Source organism: Pan troglodytes, chromosome 6 (genome assembly GCF_028858775.2).
Source record: "Pan troglodytes isolate AG18354 chromosome 6, NHGRI_mPanTro3-v2.0_pri, whole genome shotgun sequence".
Taxonomy (NCBI): domain Eukaryota; kingdom Metazoa; phylum Chordata; class Mammalia; order Primates; family Hominidae; genus Pan; species Pan troglodytes.
In genome coordinates this window covers 123,542,213-123,560,320 of record NC_072404.2, presented here as the reverse complement: position 1 = coordinate 123,560,320, position 18,108 = coordinate 123,542,213, and the positions used below count along the sequence as shown (strand labels likewise).

General features: G+C 36.6%; 1 protein-coding gene across 51 annotated transcripts in view; it reads left to right on the top strand.

Moving 5' to 3' along the window:
• NRCAM (neuronal cell adhesion molecule) overlaps nt 1–18,108 on the top strand; it is a 314,922-nt gene that overhangs the window by 288,476 nt on the left and 8,338 nt on the right. For 25 of the 51 annotated variants that reach the window (XM_024357607.3, XM_009453893.5, XM_024357605.3 and 22 more), the window contains 2 exons: nt 13,624–13,755; nt 14,576–14,654. In XM_024357607.3, the coding sequence (XP_024213375.3) occupies nt 13,624–13,755; nt 14,576–14,654 (211 nt within the window). Of the gene's footprint in view, nt 1–5,997; nt 6,124–7,325; nt 7,479–13,623; nt 13,756–14,575; nt 14,655–18,108 lie in introns of all 51 variants that reach the window. The other 26 variants (XM_063813833.1, XM_054687111.2, XM_009453884.5 and 23 more) reach the window with 2 other exon arrangements.

Sequence of the window (18,108 nt, the reverse complement as noted above, 5' to 3'; positions counted from 1 at the left end):
AAGAGAAAAATGTGCTTTGCCCTATGTTATTCAACTCCTGTGAGCTTAGACTTGATACATTTATTCTGTTTGCTTAGAAATTTGCTTATATTCAGAGCTTTGGTAAATTACAAAATATCGATCAGATAGATTTTGGAGTTATTGAATAAGGACTGTAGCCATTTTCAGTAATCTTAAGAGTATTATATTTGTGTTTTTAGACTTGAAAGGACGAAGTTGTAAAAATTCAAAATTTCTATATCATAGAGCGATGTAAACTTACTTCTATTTATTTGTATACTTCCTTCCTATGATAATTAGATATCAATTAAAATCATTAGTTGTTTTACAATAATATATTGCTTTATAACTTCAATTGGAGCATTTCACTAAAAGCCTGGCCTTGTTTCCTATGCAGTGGACATGTCACTGTGGCTGTGCCTAGAGCTGATAGCAGAGAAATTGTGCTTCAGCAGGACTGTCTGTGAAGCAAGTCTGAATTCTCAGTGGACTTGTCACGTTAGAAGTAGATATGCACTCCACTGGAAAAACATCACCCCTCTGTTTTTAATAAATTAAAACTAAATTCTATATTTAAACAGTTTTGGTTTTACCATTTGATGTTACTAATTTGAATTGTGAGCTACTGATGATTAGAGAGACAAGCAAAAATGGAGTGTCTGAAAGTTCATTAAGCCCCCAGTATTAAAATCTGATGGATCTTAGATAAGAAAAGAATAGCATTTAAATAAGGGGGAAAAAAGCTAACTCTGACCTTAATTTTAATATGGTTTATTTTAATAGTATAGCAGTAGTTAAGTATGGCTTACATAAGAGGATATTTTGCCAGTAAGACTTTAAACTGCTCAAGCATAATTTGTGATCCTGGGTTTTCCTTCCTTAAAAATACTTCTTTTTTTCAATCTGAAAATGAATTCTATCCTCTTCACTATTTCCCTTCTCCATATGGAATTTAACTGCTCTGTGACAGGAGAAAAATTAAAGTTCTCCACTATCCTCCCAAATTTTAATTTTTTAAATGTATCTTTTACATTTTTATTTAAATCAGGACAATAGGGAATAAATAAGAGATGAATAAAGAGGAAACATGTGATATCCTTAGCTATAGAAGCATCAATATGGCCGGGCGTGGTGGCTCACACCTGTAATCCCAACAGTTTGGGAGGCTGAGGCAGGCAGATCACCTGAGGTCAGGAGTTCAAGACCAGCCTGGCCAGCATGATGAAACCCCATCTCTACTAAAAATATAAAAATTAGCTGGGCGTGTTGTTGGGTGCCTGTAATCCCAGCTACTCAGGAGGCTGAGGCAGGAAAATTGTTTGAACTCAGGAGGTAGAGGTTGCAGTGAGCTGAGATTGCACCATTGCACTCCAGCCTGGGCAACGAGCAAAACTCCATCTCAAAAAAAAAAAAAAAAAATCAACATCTCATAAGATTTTATTATGAATTATGATTTCATGAAAAGTAGTTTTAATTCATTTCTGGTCAAAGAGGGGAAAAGAAATGCATCTGAGTTTACATTTTTAAACTTTCTTACAGATTTTAAGAGATGTTAATGAAACCTAAGTTTTCAAATGTATAATTACAAAAGGATTATAAACCTGAAGGAAAACCCAGGATAATTCAATTAACTATATGATGCCATACTAACCCTTCTTCTTACCATTCTCCTCAAGATAATTACATACTGAAGACCTTTGAGTCATTTATTTTTGTCCTTTTCTTTGTTGGATTAAAGCTCTCAATATTTGTGTAGGAATTATAGTTGATTGGCATATTTTTTCAATTTCTATGTCTCTTTAAATGAGGCTGGGTGTGGTGGCTCATGCCTGTAATCCCAGCACTTTGGGAAGCTGAGGCGGGCAGATCACTTGAGGTCAGGAATTCGAGACCAGCCTAGCCAACGTGGTGAAACCCCATCTCTACTAAAAATACCAAAATTAGCCAGGCGTGGTAGTACACACCTGTAGTCCTAGCTGCCCGGGAGGCAGAGGCAGGAGAATTGTTTTAACCCAGGAGGCAGAGGCTGCAGTGAGCTGGAGGCTGCACTGAGCCAAGATTGCACCACTGCACCCCAGCCTGGGCGACAGAACGAGACTCCATTTCATAAATAAATAAATAAATGATTTCAGGGTCTGGAATTCTAGGAAGTAGACTGTGAAGGCATGTATAGAAATGAACCAAAAATGTGCAGGCTCAAAAAGATTTATGTTCCCAGTATTGCTGATGATCCACAATGCCATATCCATTGCATGTAATCTGGCGCTCTGAGGACCAAGCATCAAAATACTTTTATAGGGTAATTAGTTGGAATACAGAAACAGGGATAAACTAACTGGCAAAGCAGGAATCTGCATTCTTGACCTAACTTGCAGCCTACTATGGTCAACCAATTAGGAGTGAGCAGAGAAGAGCATTGAGGATCAGCTAGTGGTGAATCCCTTCTGTGATCTGACTCTCACTACATTATTTTACTAAAGAACCAGTAAATAAAAAATAAAATTCTTTTTTGGCCTATACGAAAACAAAACAAGACATCTAGAAGCATAGAAGGTTCAATCAGTTCAACACTGAATGTCTCTCTGGCACATAAAATGCACCCGCGTTTGTTTAAGAAGCTGTGTATAAAGACAGTAAGACAAACCCTGGCCTTGACATGCTTAAAATCTGGCAGGTAAGACCAACGTATAGAAAGAGTAATAAATTGATGCTAAACTAGAAATTGGAGCAAAATGTTATCTGAATATAGAGGTGTGAACCATTTTTTTTGCCAAGCGGGATCAGGAAAAGCTTCACAAAGAAAATAATATTGAACTGGGCCTTGAAGCCCAGTTTTTGTTTTGTTTTATTTTTGTCAGATGAGTCAGGGAGTTGCAGTGTGTAAAGTCTTGGTAGGGGTCATAAGCACATGGCGTTTGAAAACATACCGGATGTCTGGGTTATACCAAGCGGTCCACTTAGGCTGACTTGTAGAGAGTGTGTGGAAAAGAGAAGACCCTGAGATGGGACTGGAGCAGTGGGCGGGGCCAGATGGTAACAGCTCTGAAGGGCCATGAATGCTTTGCTAAGGAATTTGTATTTACCTGTAGGCAGAGTTTTAAACCGAGAAGTGGCTAGATAAGAGTTGTAGTTTCAGCAGCTAAAATGTAGGTAACTACACTGGCGGTATCTACAGAGGAAGACTTACAGTTGGGAGAGGCACACCGGAAGCAGCCCGTTGGGAAAGCCCAGAGAAAGGGGACACTACAGCTCCCTTGTATGGTACAACATAGGTGCTCTGTGAGTGAGAAGGTGGATGAGTGGGGATTAAAAGGAAGGAGAGTTCGAATTCCCTGTGGTAAAAGTGGCTAAACAGCATGCCTTAGGAAATTGTGGTATCTTTTCTGGGTACCTTTAAGAGTAAGCTAAATGCAAATTTCCAGTGTATAATACTTTATTATTAACTATAATTAGTAATATAATGCTGTACATTATATCTCTAGAACTTGTTCATCTTATAACTGAAAGTTTGTACCCTTTGACCAACATCTCCCATTTCCCCAACCCCCACCCCACCTCTAGCCCCTGGCAACCACTATTCTACACTCTTTCTCTAAGTACAACTTTTTTAGATTCCACATGTGAACCCCGAAAATCTGAGACAGGTTTCAGTTAATTTAGAAAGTTTATTTGCCCAGGTTGAGAACATATGCCCGTGACATACCCGTAGCTCAGGAGACCCTGAAGACATGTGCCCAAGGTGGCCAGAGCACAGTTTGGTTTTATACACTTTAGGGAGATATGACACATCAATCAACACATGTGAGATGAACATTGGTTTGGTCTGGAAAGGAAGGACAACTCGAAGCAGGGAGTTTCTAGGTCATAGGTAGGTGAGAGACAAACGGTTGCATTCTTTTTGAGTTTCTGATGAGCCTCTCCGAAGGAGGCAATCAGATACACATTTATCTCAGTGAGCAGAGGGATGACTTTGAAAAGAATGGGAGGCAGGTTTGTCCTAAGCAGTTCCCAGATTGACTTTTCCCTTTAGCTTAGTGATTCTGGGGCCCAAAGATTTATTTTCCTTTCACACACATTTAAGTGAGATCACGCAATATTTGCCTTTCTGTGTCTGGATTATTTTACTTAGCATAGTATCCTCCAGGTTCATCCATGTTGTTGCAAATGGCAGGATTTCCTTTTTTTTAAAGTCGGAATAATATTCCATTGTGTAAATATATATATATGGTAATTTCTTTATCCATTCATCTGTCAATGGATATTTAGGTTGTTTTCATGTCTTGACTATTGTGAATAATGCTGCAATGAATTTAGGAGAGTCGATACTCGTAGAGATAATGATTTCATTTCAATAAAACTAGAAACAAAATCATAATAATGAACAGTTTAGAGAAGAAACTCTGAGAAGGGAGCACCCATAGAAACCAATGTAAAATATAAGAAGAAACTAAATGCTTTTCCGTTAGAAGTATTTTGCTCTTCTGTTAGTAAATGCTCTTGTGTTAGAAGTATTATGTTTCTGCCTTGAACATCTTCCATATTACTCCAAGATTAAATTCCTGTTTCAATATTCCAAAATTTTTTAAGAAAATTAATGTTTTTCCTGGGTTGCCATCGATGTTTTACACATGTGTGTATATTTACTGTCATTGATTGATCATATTCCTATTATTTTACCTATAAGAAGAAAATCTCAGAAAACTAAAATTAATTAGGTCCACAGAAGGACTCTGCATAATTCAGTAATCAGTTTTGCCCTCTGCTGTTTCCCCATGCTTAGCACAAAGAGATACAAAATTTGCATGTGTTGTTGAATTATATTTCAGAAGTCAAAAGCATTATTTAACTGCTTTAATATCCTTCTTTTCTTAATTCTAAGAAATGTAATTTTATTACATTTATTTGAACAAAGGTCTTTAGCGTCTACATTTTATAAACATATCTTAGAATATAATTTTAGTGTCTTGGTAAACCCATTGATGCTGTCTGATTGACTATCCTAGTAAATTTTATGTGAGATAATAAATTGATCTTCTTTTTTAACTACCCAAGTTAACACATCTGTAAATGTTTCATTTTTAGTTTAAGCTATTGAGGTAGGACTGATAGAATTGCCTGCCTCAGGTATTCAAATAACATTTTTTAATGACTTTAGATGTTGTCTTTACCCAGTAGCAAGCATGTAGCATCATCTGGTCTCCATAATTTGGATTTTTAAGAAGCTATTTAGGTTGCACTATGATTTTTCAGAAAATGCTTTGTAACAAACAGTTAACAGGTAAGATTGTCTTGCTCTCTAGGAAATGTTACATGAAATAGTTTTTACTCCTTTTATTTATTCTTTCTTAACTTCTGATAGAACACATCTGGAAATTCCTTTTGCAGCTTCTCTTCCAACATACCCTTACCATCCATCATTCTCTAAAGCAGGGGTTTCTTACCTGGGGTCCCTGAGTTTCCCAGTGATACTCAAAGAAGTCTGTTTTTTAAAACAGATCAAAAACGCTGTTCAAAGGGGCATTCTCTGTCACACCAACACAGATTTTTTAAAGACCTGCATTGAGATGACAAATAGGTTTGAAAAGTAGCCACATAGTATTGGGTTTTACCTTGGCGTCTCTGACATTCCATGATGACGTCTATCCCTGGGATTGTTCAGCAATCCCCCTCTCCATCACACTTTAGTAAATGAAGACGGTGACATTTCCCGGGACTGTATCTAATGGACAACAGTTAACATTGTTCAGAACCCATATAATAGAACTCACAAATTTTAATATTATGCGTCATTATTTCTGATTATTAATTTCCTAGTGCTGAATTTAAGAAACAAAAACTTTTCTGTAATGAAAGCAAAGCATGAGTGAACCCTAAATTTTAGCAGTAAATTCTATTTAATTCTATTTGCACAATTTCAGAGTATTTAAACTTATTTTATATTCGTGTGTATGGTGTTGCAATATGATTGTTTGTTTTATTTTTCTATTGTATGTTTAGTTCAAGCAGTAAATCCCAGGATCAGCAATCTTACTGCTGCAGCTGCTGAGACCTATGCCAATATCAGTTGGGAATATGAGGGACCAGAGCATGTGAACTTTTATGTTGAATATGGTGTAGCAGGCAGTAAGAAACAATTTCATTACCCGATTTTTAATTTGGGGGATGCATTTTAAAAGATTAAAAACATTCTTAAGAATTTACTATGGATCATCTTGAAAAATAACTTGATCCAATTAAATGAATGAGTTATCTAAAAAAATTATAGTGAACCATCAGCCTACCACATATTATATGCACAACTAGGAATTGCTTTTTTATGTTATTAATAACAGAGGGCATATGTTCCATTACATATGTTATTTTCATATCATAGTACTTGAAACTAGTTCTGTGCCCACAACACATAAACAAGAGTAAGAAGGAATAATTATATTTGCAAGTACAATAGAAAAGAAGAAAAGGTTTTTTTTTTTCAAATCGGATCTTGAAGTAACAGAAATCAAACTGACTTGAAAGTATTCATTTTGCCCTGACTAGCCCAACAGAATTTTATAAGAAACCGCAGAAAATTAATACTTTGGGAGAGCATTCATTATGTTTTAACGTTTGATGTATTCTCAAGTCAGGCACTCTTCGTAGATCCTGGCCACATCTACTGGGAGATGGGGCAGCTTTCACTTTCAGCAGTTTATGAAAAGCCAGTACCCCCCTCCTAAGTGCAGTGTGCTTACATAGAACAAATGAGGTGGCCAATAAATGTTTGTGACAAAATGTTGAACAGAGTCCAACTTTCTGTTTAAGCCTTTATCATGCAAGTAAATGTTTTTAGAAATGATGATCCCTTTAGAAAAACCAGTACTTGGGAAAGGTTGAATCGATTAATTGGATACGTTGGAAGGCATTTAAGTTTACTAAAAGATTCATCTTGTGAATCATAAAAAACAATTCTTCCCATAGTTCACTTAAGCTAATTAATGTATATCAGTTCTTTTGAGAAACATCTTTAGAGAAACTCAACAGTTTCATAAGGCAAGGTGCAGATAAAGAACCTTCCTTTGTATTAAAGAGGAGAATTAATACAATGGGAATATATACAATTAATAAGCAAGCTAGATACCCAGTCTATTTTTCTTTGAGGATATTTTCCTGTAGGTCATTTTAATTGATTTGTTTGACATGACTACATTTATAATAATCTAAAATGGTAAACCTAAGCATCCTACATCTTGTCTTTAGCTTATAAAGAATTTTCCTTTCTTGAAGCGTTAAGTGACTTCTGGTCCCTTAAAATATTCAAATGTGTTGTTTTTGCAAAATTTCCATAGGCAAAGAAGAATGGAGAAAAGAAATTGTAAATGGTTCTCGGAGCTTCTTTGGGTTAAAGGGTCTAATGCCAGGAACAGCATACAAAGTTCGAGTTGGTGCTGTGGGGGACTCTGGTTTTGTGAGTTCAGAGGATGTGTTTGAGACAGGCCCAGGTGAGGCGCACACCACACCTGTTCTGGCTCCCGCTCAGAGGTGGAGGCCGCCAGGTGCTCCAGCTGGAGATGGGGGCTGGTGGAGCTGTGTTATGGGTAGGGCGTGAATGTCTTTCTATGGGGCCCTGTTGGGTTGGGAGTTTTGGTTTTTGTCTTTGGTTCTTTATATCAAATGAATTACAGAATTTAGCAAATCATCTAGCCACATTATTACCAAAAACCATCAGAAAAATAGACTTAAATATGATTTTAACTTATATTATTTAAAGAATTCAATTGTTCATATCACATGTATAAACTTTTCCTCAGTGTTAAACTGAAATTTTTTAAGTGCTTTTGAAGATGAAAGAACTTATAAGAAAGTCACAATTCTGGCCGGGCGCGGTAGCTCACGCCTGTAATCCTAGCACTTAGGGAGGCCGAGGCAGGCGGATCACCTGAGGTCAGGAGTTCGAGACCAGCCTGGCCAACATGATGAAACCCCGTCTCTACTAAAAATACAATAATTAGCTGGGCATGGTGGTGGGCGCCTGTAATCCCAGCTACTCAGGAGGCTGAGGCAGGAGAATCACTTGAACCCGGGAGGCAGAGGTTGCGGTGAGCCAAGATTGCGCTATTGCTCTCTAGCCTGGGTGACAGAGTAAGACTCCGTCTCAAAAAAAAAAAAAAGAAAGAAAAGAAAGAAAGTCACAATTCTTTATTTCAAAATGGCCTACAACCCAGCAGAACCCTGCAGTCAGCGTAGACAACTGATACAGATATTATTACATTTGTATGGAACAAGAACTTGTACAATTCATATGCTACATTTTTTATCACACCAAATTTTACTGCCTGTATATATTTACTTATGTGAATATTAACAAAATATGCAAGTAAAAAGTGAAGTTTCTAAAATAAAGAAAAATGTTCATGTGAAACATGAGAGCATTCGTATTTGCTCACTAGATGGAGAACAATCCCTGCTTACTTACATTTCAACAAGAGTTGTTTGTGGTACATGTTCACTCTGTGGTTCATACCCCCATGTTATTTTCAGTCACTCCATGCATTCTTAAAGAAACGTGCATATCCTGTAGAATACATTACACAATGTATTTTTTGTGACTTTCATTAACAAAGCATTATGATTTTTAAAGTCAGTTTTTACAATTTAGAAAAATATAAATCATAAGTGGTTTTTAAAAAGAAACAACAATAATGTATTAAACTATATTTTAAAGATATTCATTTGCTAAAATCATAATGTTTTAAGAAAACCACACATTTTATTCTGTTCTTTGTATTTCATATCCATTTATGTATATAGTTCTAGGAAACCAGTGTGTTAAGCTTAAAAGGGGAATATCTAATCAATTCATAGCTAGTTTACAAGGTTTTTGTTTGTTATTGATAACTTTTATTTTCAAAATACTAAAAGTCAAGTAGATATTATCTTCATATATAGCTGGAATGCTAATAATAGTGATGGGACTAGCATTTAGTCAGCTCTCCTATACAGCAGGAAGTGGTTTTCTCATTCAGTCCTTATAACAATCCTATGATGTAGGCACCATTATTACTCCACTTACCCCTCAAGTCAGAGAGGTCGAGTACCTGCCAGGTCGCCCAGTAGGAACGTGACAGAGCTGGGATTAGAAGCTTGTCATTCCATCTCCAGAAGAAAGGCCTCACTATACCCCCACTGCAGGGTCACAAAGGTCCACAGGCCAAGGAGGACAGGCTGTCTCAGAAAGGGCAGCTTCAGTCAACACTTGGTATATCCAATCAGTGATTCTGGACCCCTGCAGGCTGCATGTGGTTACTGGTTCTGGATTATTTATGAAGAATCTACTATGTATAAAAATGACCTGTTGTTAAAATTGTTAGAAATGTTTAGGAAAGGAAAAAGTGACTTTATCCAAAGTTAGATTCACCCTCAAAATCAAGTTGTAGCATTTGTTGTCCTTCTATAGGACAAAAGACAACTCCTTTAGAAAATTATTTTTCACTCAGCAGTGTAATGCCTACAGTTCCAGCAGCAACTGCCAGATAGTTTGAGGTGAGTAATCGTGATAGGTGGGCCTTCTTGTGTGCCAGTGATGGAGAGACAGGACAAGGTCACAACCAGTTCTTGTCACTTTTTACATATAAATGTATTAAAAAGAACAAATATTGATTCAACTCTAGTGACCTTAGTTAACACATCGCCTGTAAGAACAAATGCTGCCAGCATTCTAGAATGCCTCAGTTTACCATTACGCTGCCTCCCTTTTCCCAGTTCACAGCGCTTCATCCTTTGGGGCTGCTGGGTTAACTCCAGTGTGAAAGCACCGTCTTCCACTGCTCCTGCTCCTGCTCCTGCTCCTCCTCTCCTCTCCTCTCCTCTCCTCCCGCTGGGTTCCGCGGTGTAAGGATGTCAATATTTGGCATGAAAGCATATCATTGGCTAATTTTTAAACTCTGCATTCATGATCTACTTCTCTCTCTTTCTCTGATTTCTGCTAATTTTAGGACACTAGACTCAACTTTATCTATAGTTATTTCATGAATCTTCCTACCATTACACCATCTCTCCCTTTTATACCCTGGATTTCTAAGGTATATTTCTTAATTTTTTTCCTATGGCACAAACTGAAAAACAAACGAGATAGGCGGTGTCCTGATGCTGCGCTTCTTCCCCGTACTACTGGTATGACCTTTCATTACTGCCACCCCACCCGGTATGACCTCTCATTACCGTCACCCCACCTGGTATGACCTCTCATTACCGCCACCCCACCTGGTATGACCTCTCGTTACCGCCACCCCACCTGGTATGACCTCTCACTACCCCACCCCACCTGGTATGACCTCTCATTACCGCCACCCCACCTGGTATGACTGCTCATTAGCGCCACTCCCTGCCCCCGTTTGACCTCTCTTTAGTGCCACCCCATCTGGTATGACCAGATGTGACCTCTCATTAACGCCATCCACCTCCCCTTCCTCTTTTACCTCTGTCCCTCAATTACCCAGTCTTTCTTATCATCACAAAGGATTTAAAACAGATTTGTTTTCACGAGGCCCAACAGCTTTTTTGTCAGTTGTCTCCAAACTTTGGTTAAGGTCACATTTTGCTCTTCCTAAACACATCTAAGCGTTTGATGTCTAAGCATTTGAACAGGACATTTTCATCCATAGTGCATTCTTCATAAATAGTAGAGAACAAATAACCATTTCCCTCACCCTGTCTCTCTTCTGTGTTGATTCTATGGTTCTGAGGACTCAAGAGCATTTTCCTCAGAGACCTCCTACCACAGAGCACAGCTATCCATGACAGCAAGCAACGCCAGAGCAGAAGACTGTTGTAAAGCTGACTTCCAGAAAACAAAGCAAATCTCATTCTCCTGCCATATTTTCTATTTTCATGTTCTTTATATGTGTTTAATTTATCATTTTGTGGATTACTCAAATAATACATGAATATAATTTTATTGTTAAAAAAAATCAAGTAATGAAGATTCTCTTTTACTCCGCTACCCAGCCCTTCAATGGGTGATATCCACCCACTGAAACTGATTCTAGAAGGAAAACCCCCATAGGTTTAATTCTCTCTCTGTGGGGTATATGTGTGTGTATGCGCGTGTGTGTGTGTGTGATGCATGATCATGGTTATGGCTTGGATTTGTATGTCCCAGGTGATTTTAGATTGTCCTGAAAAGGCTTCGTGCCTATTTTAATCATTCTGGAATTTAAATCTTTTCTTTTATGGATGGAAAGTCAATAGAAGTTTTTATTCCATTTACACAGTTTCTGTTTTATATCAATTTCTGGTGTACTTGTGTGTGTGTGAATGTGACTGTGTGTGTGAATGTGACTGTGTGTGTGCACACATGCACCTATTACCATATTGTGTCTGCCTATTTTAAATAATAGGGCAGTGAAATATTCGATACCTTTTTCTTTAGACACAGAGGCAGAAATTCAAAGTCAGTGAATGTGGATGTTTGTGTACCACCCATCAAACATCCATCCAGTTTTTCCATGGTTGCATAGCAGCAAACTGCCAGTCAGTAGTTCGATTTTGGCAGTCACCATCCTTGTAGAACAATATCTCTGCTGGTACCTGAGTATTTTGTTTTTCCCTTTTTAATTGCATTTAATTAGATGAAAAATGTAAATGCTGAATGTATTTATGACAAGGCTGTAAATCAGCACACTGAAAACAAGAACTATAGTCAAATGCTTAAGAGACTTAATGCCATTTGGTTTTTGGTTCAGTTTTGAAGAAAAAGCACAGACCAGGCATTAATTGAAAGAAATATGTTGCCAAAGAGGATGTAATGATGGACTTTTAATACCTTTTTGCCTGTCTCAGAATAGGAAGTGCCTATAGCATTTTATTCTTTAACTTAAGATTTTTGCAGATTTGGTATCTGGATTGTTTTTAGGACTGCATTACAGCAGTATAATATAATGGCTAGTAGCATATTTTCTGGAGTCAGACACAGGTTGCTCCAACTCTTGGGCAAGTTCTTAATCTTCTCTGGGCATGGATTTATTTCTGATGTCTACCTCAGAGAATTGTTGTAAAGATTAAATGAGATATGCCTTCAGCACAGTGCCTAGCCTATGGTAAGGGTCCAAAACTGTTAGCCATCAGTGTTATTACCATTGTCCTCATCTTCATCATCATGACTATGGTATGTGTATGGAAAGGGGAAACTACCTAAACTGATGCTTTACTTGTGTGTGGCTATGATACAGCTCAAAACTTCTCTAACTAATAAGGCACGAGGGCCTATTGGGAAAAGGCTACCAGCCTTTGACTTGTATTTCAAATAAGGTATTTTTGCTTCTCATTTTATTTCTTCTACATATGTCCATATTTTTTTAACCTTCCTCTTCACACTTGATTTTTAGCATTTCCTTTTTCTCCCTAAACTTTGTATGGAGAAAAAGAGGCAATGAGATGCTATTTTTGCAACATTAGCTGAACCTGGGATATGCGTAGTCATGTTTATTTCTGCATCCAGAGATCACACACACCTAACTCAACTGTGTAAAATATATTCGGAAGAAATTCAGTCAAATTTAAAGCATGATATAAGCATGCTTATAGAGTCAAAAGAAGAAAATGTTTTATCTTGATTATGGTCAAAAGAGAGAAAATAAAGGTCTTTTAAAAAAGAATTTATACTAGTTAATTAAGCAAATCTGCATGGGCATGTCTGAATAGCCATTGATGCTGCACTTTTTCCCATAAGATTGATACTTTAAAATAATACCCGAAATGCTAATTATTCTGTGGTTTTCTTAGAAATTTTGCATATTATGACTGATGGAATAAGGGGTTTCACATTTATTAAACAGAATAGATGCAAACTGAAAGGATATGTATACACCTAAGTGAGTACTTTCTTTTCAAACTGGTCATGTAGGCAAATAATGATTTCACTGACTGAGAGATATTCCAGTCTTTTGAATGGATCCTTAGCAATAACGAATATTGATTCTTTGAGGGTGGATTTGGTTTTTCAGAAATTTCCACTCAGAACCAACTCTTGTGAATGAGATGAATAACAAATCTAAGTAATATTTTGGGTGCAAATTGAGATGTTATATAAAACAATATGGCTGTTTTCCTGATCTGGAAAGGTTTCTTGTGTGGACCGTTTTCTTTTTTAACAGATTTCTAAAAAGTACTGAAAATGGCAACAGCCTTGCAAGGACAGTTTAGCCTCTAAAAGCAGTTCCTTTGAAGAGAAAATACTCAATTTGATGTATACATTCTGTTCTGTTTAAAACTCAGTTTTGTATTTTTCTCATTGTACTTAATGTAAAATGTATCCTGTTAACAGTGAGTACTTTAATTGGTTTGGGAATCTGTTTTTATTGAGAATATATAGTGAAAATAACTGTGAACACAGTGTTCACCAGGGGTTGTTAGCATTTAATGTTATGATTATTCAGATTTCTCTATTTGAATTTTTTAATGAATGAAGATTTTTCAAAGTTAATTATTTATATAATTCCTGATTAATAATTGACAGATCCTAATTTGGGGCCACATGTAAAATATATGAAAGCTCACATAACGTGGCAATTTTTTACTCTGAGAGACTGCAGCAGTTCCCATCTCCCCTTAACCTATTGCCACCAACACCATTGATTTGTTTTCCAGCGATGGCAAGCCGGCAGGTGGATATTGCAACTCAGGGCTGGTTCATTGGTCTAATGTGTGCTGTTGCTCTCCTTATCTTAATTTTGCTGATTGTTTGCTTCATCAGAAGAAACAAGGGTGGTAAATATCCAGGTAAGAAAGAAAGATTAAAATTGCTTTATAATGCTACATAATAATCCATTAAACTAAAAAAATCATGGGGGAAATCATGTAGATTGTAATATTTTGTCTTCCCAGAGCCATGAGTTTGGACTTTCTCTTCAAATGACTTTTGATCCCTTTTTATATAATGGCAATCTAAACATTGTCAATGATCATAAGGCATTTGGAGGAGTAAATCAATCAGTTCTCTGAAAACATTAGTGAGCCTACTTTCTTAGACTCCACATAAGTTATGGATGCTGAAGTAACACCTAAAACCAACTGGCAAGGAGAGAGTTGCAGGGAAGGTTCATGGAGTTTTTCAAAGGAAGTAATGCATGAACTAAGTCTTCATATTGTGATGTGTAACATTGCTTTCCCTATAAGGTAATGGTTTATTCAATTTAGTGGGCCCATTAAATTTATATTTTCTTTACCTGACCATTTTCCCTTCAGTGACAAGAAAAAAAAAAATCTGTGAGAGAATACTCCTACAAAAACAATTTGCAACCATTAATATAGTTAACAAATAGATTGGTAAAATAGGGGGAAATCTTAGAAACTTAACAATTATTTATCAGGTGAGAAACTAGTCAACTTTATGTGTTAAAAAATGTACATTCTATTGGGTTGCCTCAAAAATAACTAAAATACCAAAATATATGCATGGCCACCATATATATGGTTATACAACATCTACTTGTGTATGGAATTATTTTTCACTGCTGTATATCTCAAAGAATGCTCTCATGGACTTTGAATAAGAAAGAACAGGATCAACAGATAATAATACCATTTTGGCATTTTTTAGTTAAAGAAAAGGAAGATGCCCATGCTGACCCTGAAATCCAGCCTATGAAGGAAGATGATGGGACATTTGGAGAATACAGGTGAGCCCCTGCTTCTCTGCTCTTCATCTTCTCTGCCCACATGAACACAGTCCCGAGAATAGAACTCAGCCAGAATATGCTCTGCCTGGCATCTCATATTTTCCTCAAATAGAAGTTTAGGGATACTTCCATGTATCAGTGTTTACATGTCCCTCATGGTCAAACATTTTCATTTTTCAATGAAAAACTAAATTTTGATTTTAGTCATAATTTTGGAGATGGAATGTCTCCCACTTTGTCATATTTTCCATGGGACCATGCTGTATTGATCAATCTAGCAAAGCCAATATGCTACTATGAGCATTAAAACAACAAAAAAGACCCTCCAATGCCTGCATTGTAAAGAAAACTATACTTGTTATGTTCTAAACATGCTGTAATAAAACCAGTGTAAACACACTTTTTCATCTAGAATTTGAAACTAGTTTTCCTAAACAATACCCATACCCTTGCCCTTTAATCATGAAATGGTGACTAGATTGTTTCACAAGCTGTTACTTATTAAGAAATGTCATAGCCCTCTAGGCAATGTGTTACTCACAGAACTTTGATAATACATTCTTGGCTTGACTCCATCATTAAGGGAAAATGTTAATATAACCTATGTGCTAAATTTTTAAAAAATCTTCTCTTTAAACAAAGATAAATCTTTTCAAGAGAAGGAAAAGATTACTTTAGATTTGTTTAAATTAAACAGAAACAAAGTACGTATTTATTTAAATAAAATGTGGGCATTCTGTTATTCTAAAAGTATACCTTTTTAAAATACCTTTTGTACCTTGTTTTTTTCTTTTTAGAAGCCCCTTGCTTATATAAAATACCTTTTAAATATGCATTAAGCCCATTTTGAGACATTGTTTGCAAGATGAAGAGGCTTTTAGGTGAAATAAAATATTTCATTATTGGGATTACCAGGCAACATTTGTAGAGAAGATATTTATGTTAAGTTTTACCTGTCTCTAGAGCTCATTTTTGGTTTTTCCATGTCACTATCATGTCAATATCATAGAATTTCATGTGACATAATCCTAAGGATAAAAAATGTAGAACTGATTGAGAAAAAGACATATATTTTCAATAAAATCATTTTCATATCATTTTCTAGGCAGATACCTGTGTTTTTCCTTTATTATCTCAGCCCCTAAGTTTTTATATTCTGATCTCTTAAAGAGAGATAACTATGGTTTCAAAAAGTTCTCAGAATTTCTGTATCTCATGGTACAGAAAAATGCATAGTGAGGGTTGTCTTGATGTCAGAAGTTGGTTCTGGAGCTGAAGGTGTATGAAAACCTCATGCAGCGTCCACACCCAGTTCACCCAAGAGGGTTTTGTAACACATTAGAGCAGCCTACAGAAGCCCATAACCTAGGGCATCTGGATGAGTAGAACTTTGCTGAAATAATTCACCCTTCTACATGTTTCTCCTGTAAAGCAGGTAAGCTTACAATTACTAAATAACTTCTTATTTCTAAGAGTTCTTGTGGCTGTAATTACATACAGGATATGCATAGCACTCCCTTATGTATTGTGATGAAGCGAAATCTTTAATGTGGCCCTGAAAAAAAATGTATTTGCATGAATTGGAAATAAAGCATTGTCCTTCATACATTCTCCACATGGTGATGGGTTCCTGTTCTACATTATCATGCCTCAGTGAATCTAGCAATGTACTGCTCACCACCTGGGTCTCAAACATCAGCTTGCTCTTACAGCGATGTGAAACCATGATCTGAGGTCATGTGACTTTCCCAGATAACTGCTGCCTACTCCATTAAAACTTGACTAAAATCAAGGTTGATATTTGGGTGATGGTATACTGGAAGCCCAAACCCCACCACTATACAATGTATCCACGTAACAAACTTGCACATGTACCCCCTGGATCTGTTTTTAAAAATGGAGGTTGAGTTTTATGAACTAGCTTGGAATCAAAAGACTGTTAGTTTTACTTTCAACTCAGCCATTGCCTGTGATTCATAGTTCTATGATTTCTGTTTTCTTCTATGAGCCATCTACTAACAACTTTAATAGAATTTTGTGTCTGGAGCAGTACGTGGCAAGTATTTGGTTACTGGCCTCATAAGCACTGTGTTTACATCTATTTGGTCATATTTCTTTGTCTTAGTGTTAATTTATATGTGCTATGTTGGTAAAGTGTTTTCAAATAGCTGTCTTTAGGCCTTAGTTTCTCAGGAAAGAAAGACTTTTCATTTGGGCTTATTGAGTGCAAACCCAATTGACACGAAGACAAAAACACTTGTACACTTGTCATACATGTAATGACATAAATTTGGGAGGTGCTAAGGGAAATAAGGTTCTGATGGGTGTCTTCAACTTGAAACATAACTCAATGATGTAATTTTTTCAATGAAACTAAAAGTTCATAAGGACAATCCCACAAGCAAAATCACTTCCCCAAAATTCCAACCACATTTTTTACTTTGATTTACAAAGATAGGGCTTTGTCCTTTGATTTCCTGACACTACCTCAGAATGTTTTCCCTTTGGTTTATTTTCTATTTGAAGAAATCCAAAAAATGTTTATTATCTTAGAGGCTGTAATTAATGAAAACAGTTCCAACTGTTTATTAACAGAATCTTTTATTTTTAATACATTTAAGTGTCATTCACTTCCTGAGATCACCAGGGTCCTGTCTCTGCTTTGCACTTTCTGGAAGTTTTGAGCTCTGTATTATTTATTGATTCTTATTCTCTTTCATTCCAAAAATAAATTATTATGCTGACCAGACACATACAAAATTAGGACTATTGCCTAGGTGTAAATTAATTCCATTTCTGATTTGCTCATTCTCCAGTTTGATGATGAAACCGTTTCTACATGGCTGGCTCTAAGCCAGATGATATTTCATAGTGCAAAGAGGGATAGAACCTCACTGGTGGCCAAATGTGATTATATGCTATAACCCTGTGCCCTTACTCTGACACCCACCCCCAAGCAGTTACCCTCTGTTGGAAGCCTGCAGCTTTCTTTGTTTCTTTAATTATACAGACAGTAGGATCTGCATCCTTACTAGCATATAGAAAAATCAGAGAAACAATGCAACCAAGAGTGTAAGTATTTTTTTATTCTTTAGATCCATTTTCCTTAAAACCAGAATAAACCTAGGTCATAAACCATATGCCCATGTTACTTGAACTCATAACTTACTACATAATTGGTGGCTCTTGCCACATGAATCTTGTCATTCATGTGAACATGGGCTTGTGGCAAGCATGCTAACCCATGCTCATAAGACTTGAATGATGCCAAGATGTGTCACATTCGTTATATACATTAGAGTTATTTTGCTCTCAAATGTGAACTGGCTTGTGAGTAAAATAATAATGGACTTTTAGCGAGTGGGTAGGAAAGAGTATTTGGGTCATGAATGTTACTTGAGCTGCAATGTGGTTTGGCCATGGGAGGGTGGTAACAACAGGAAAATCAGACAGA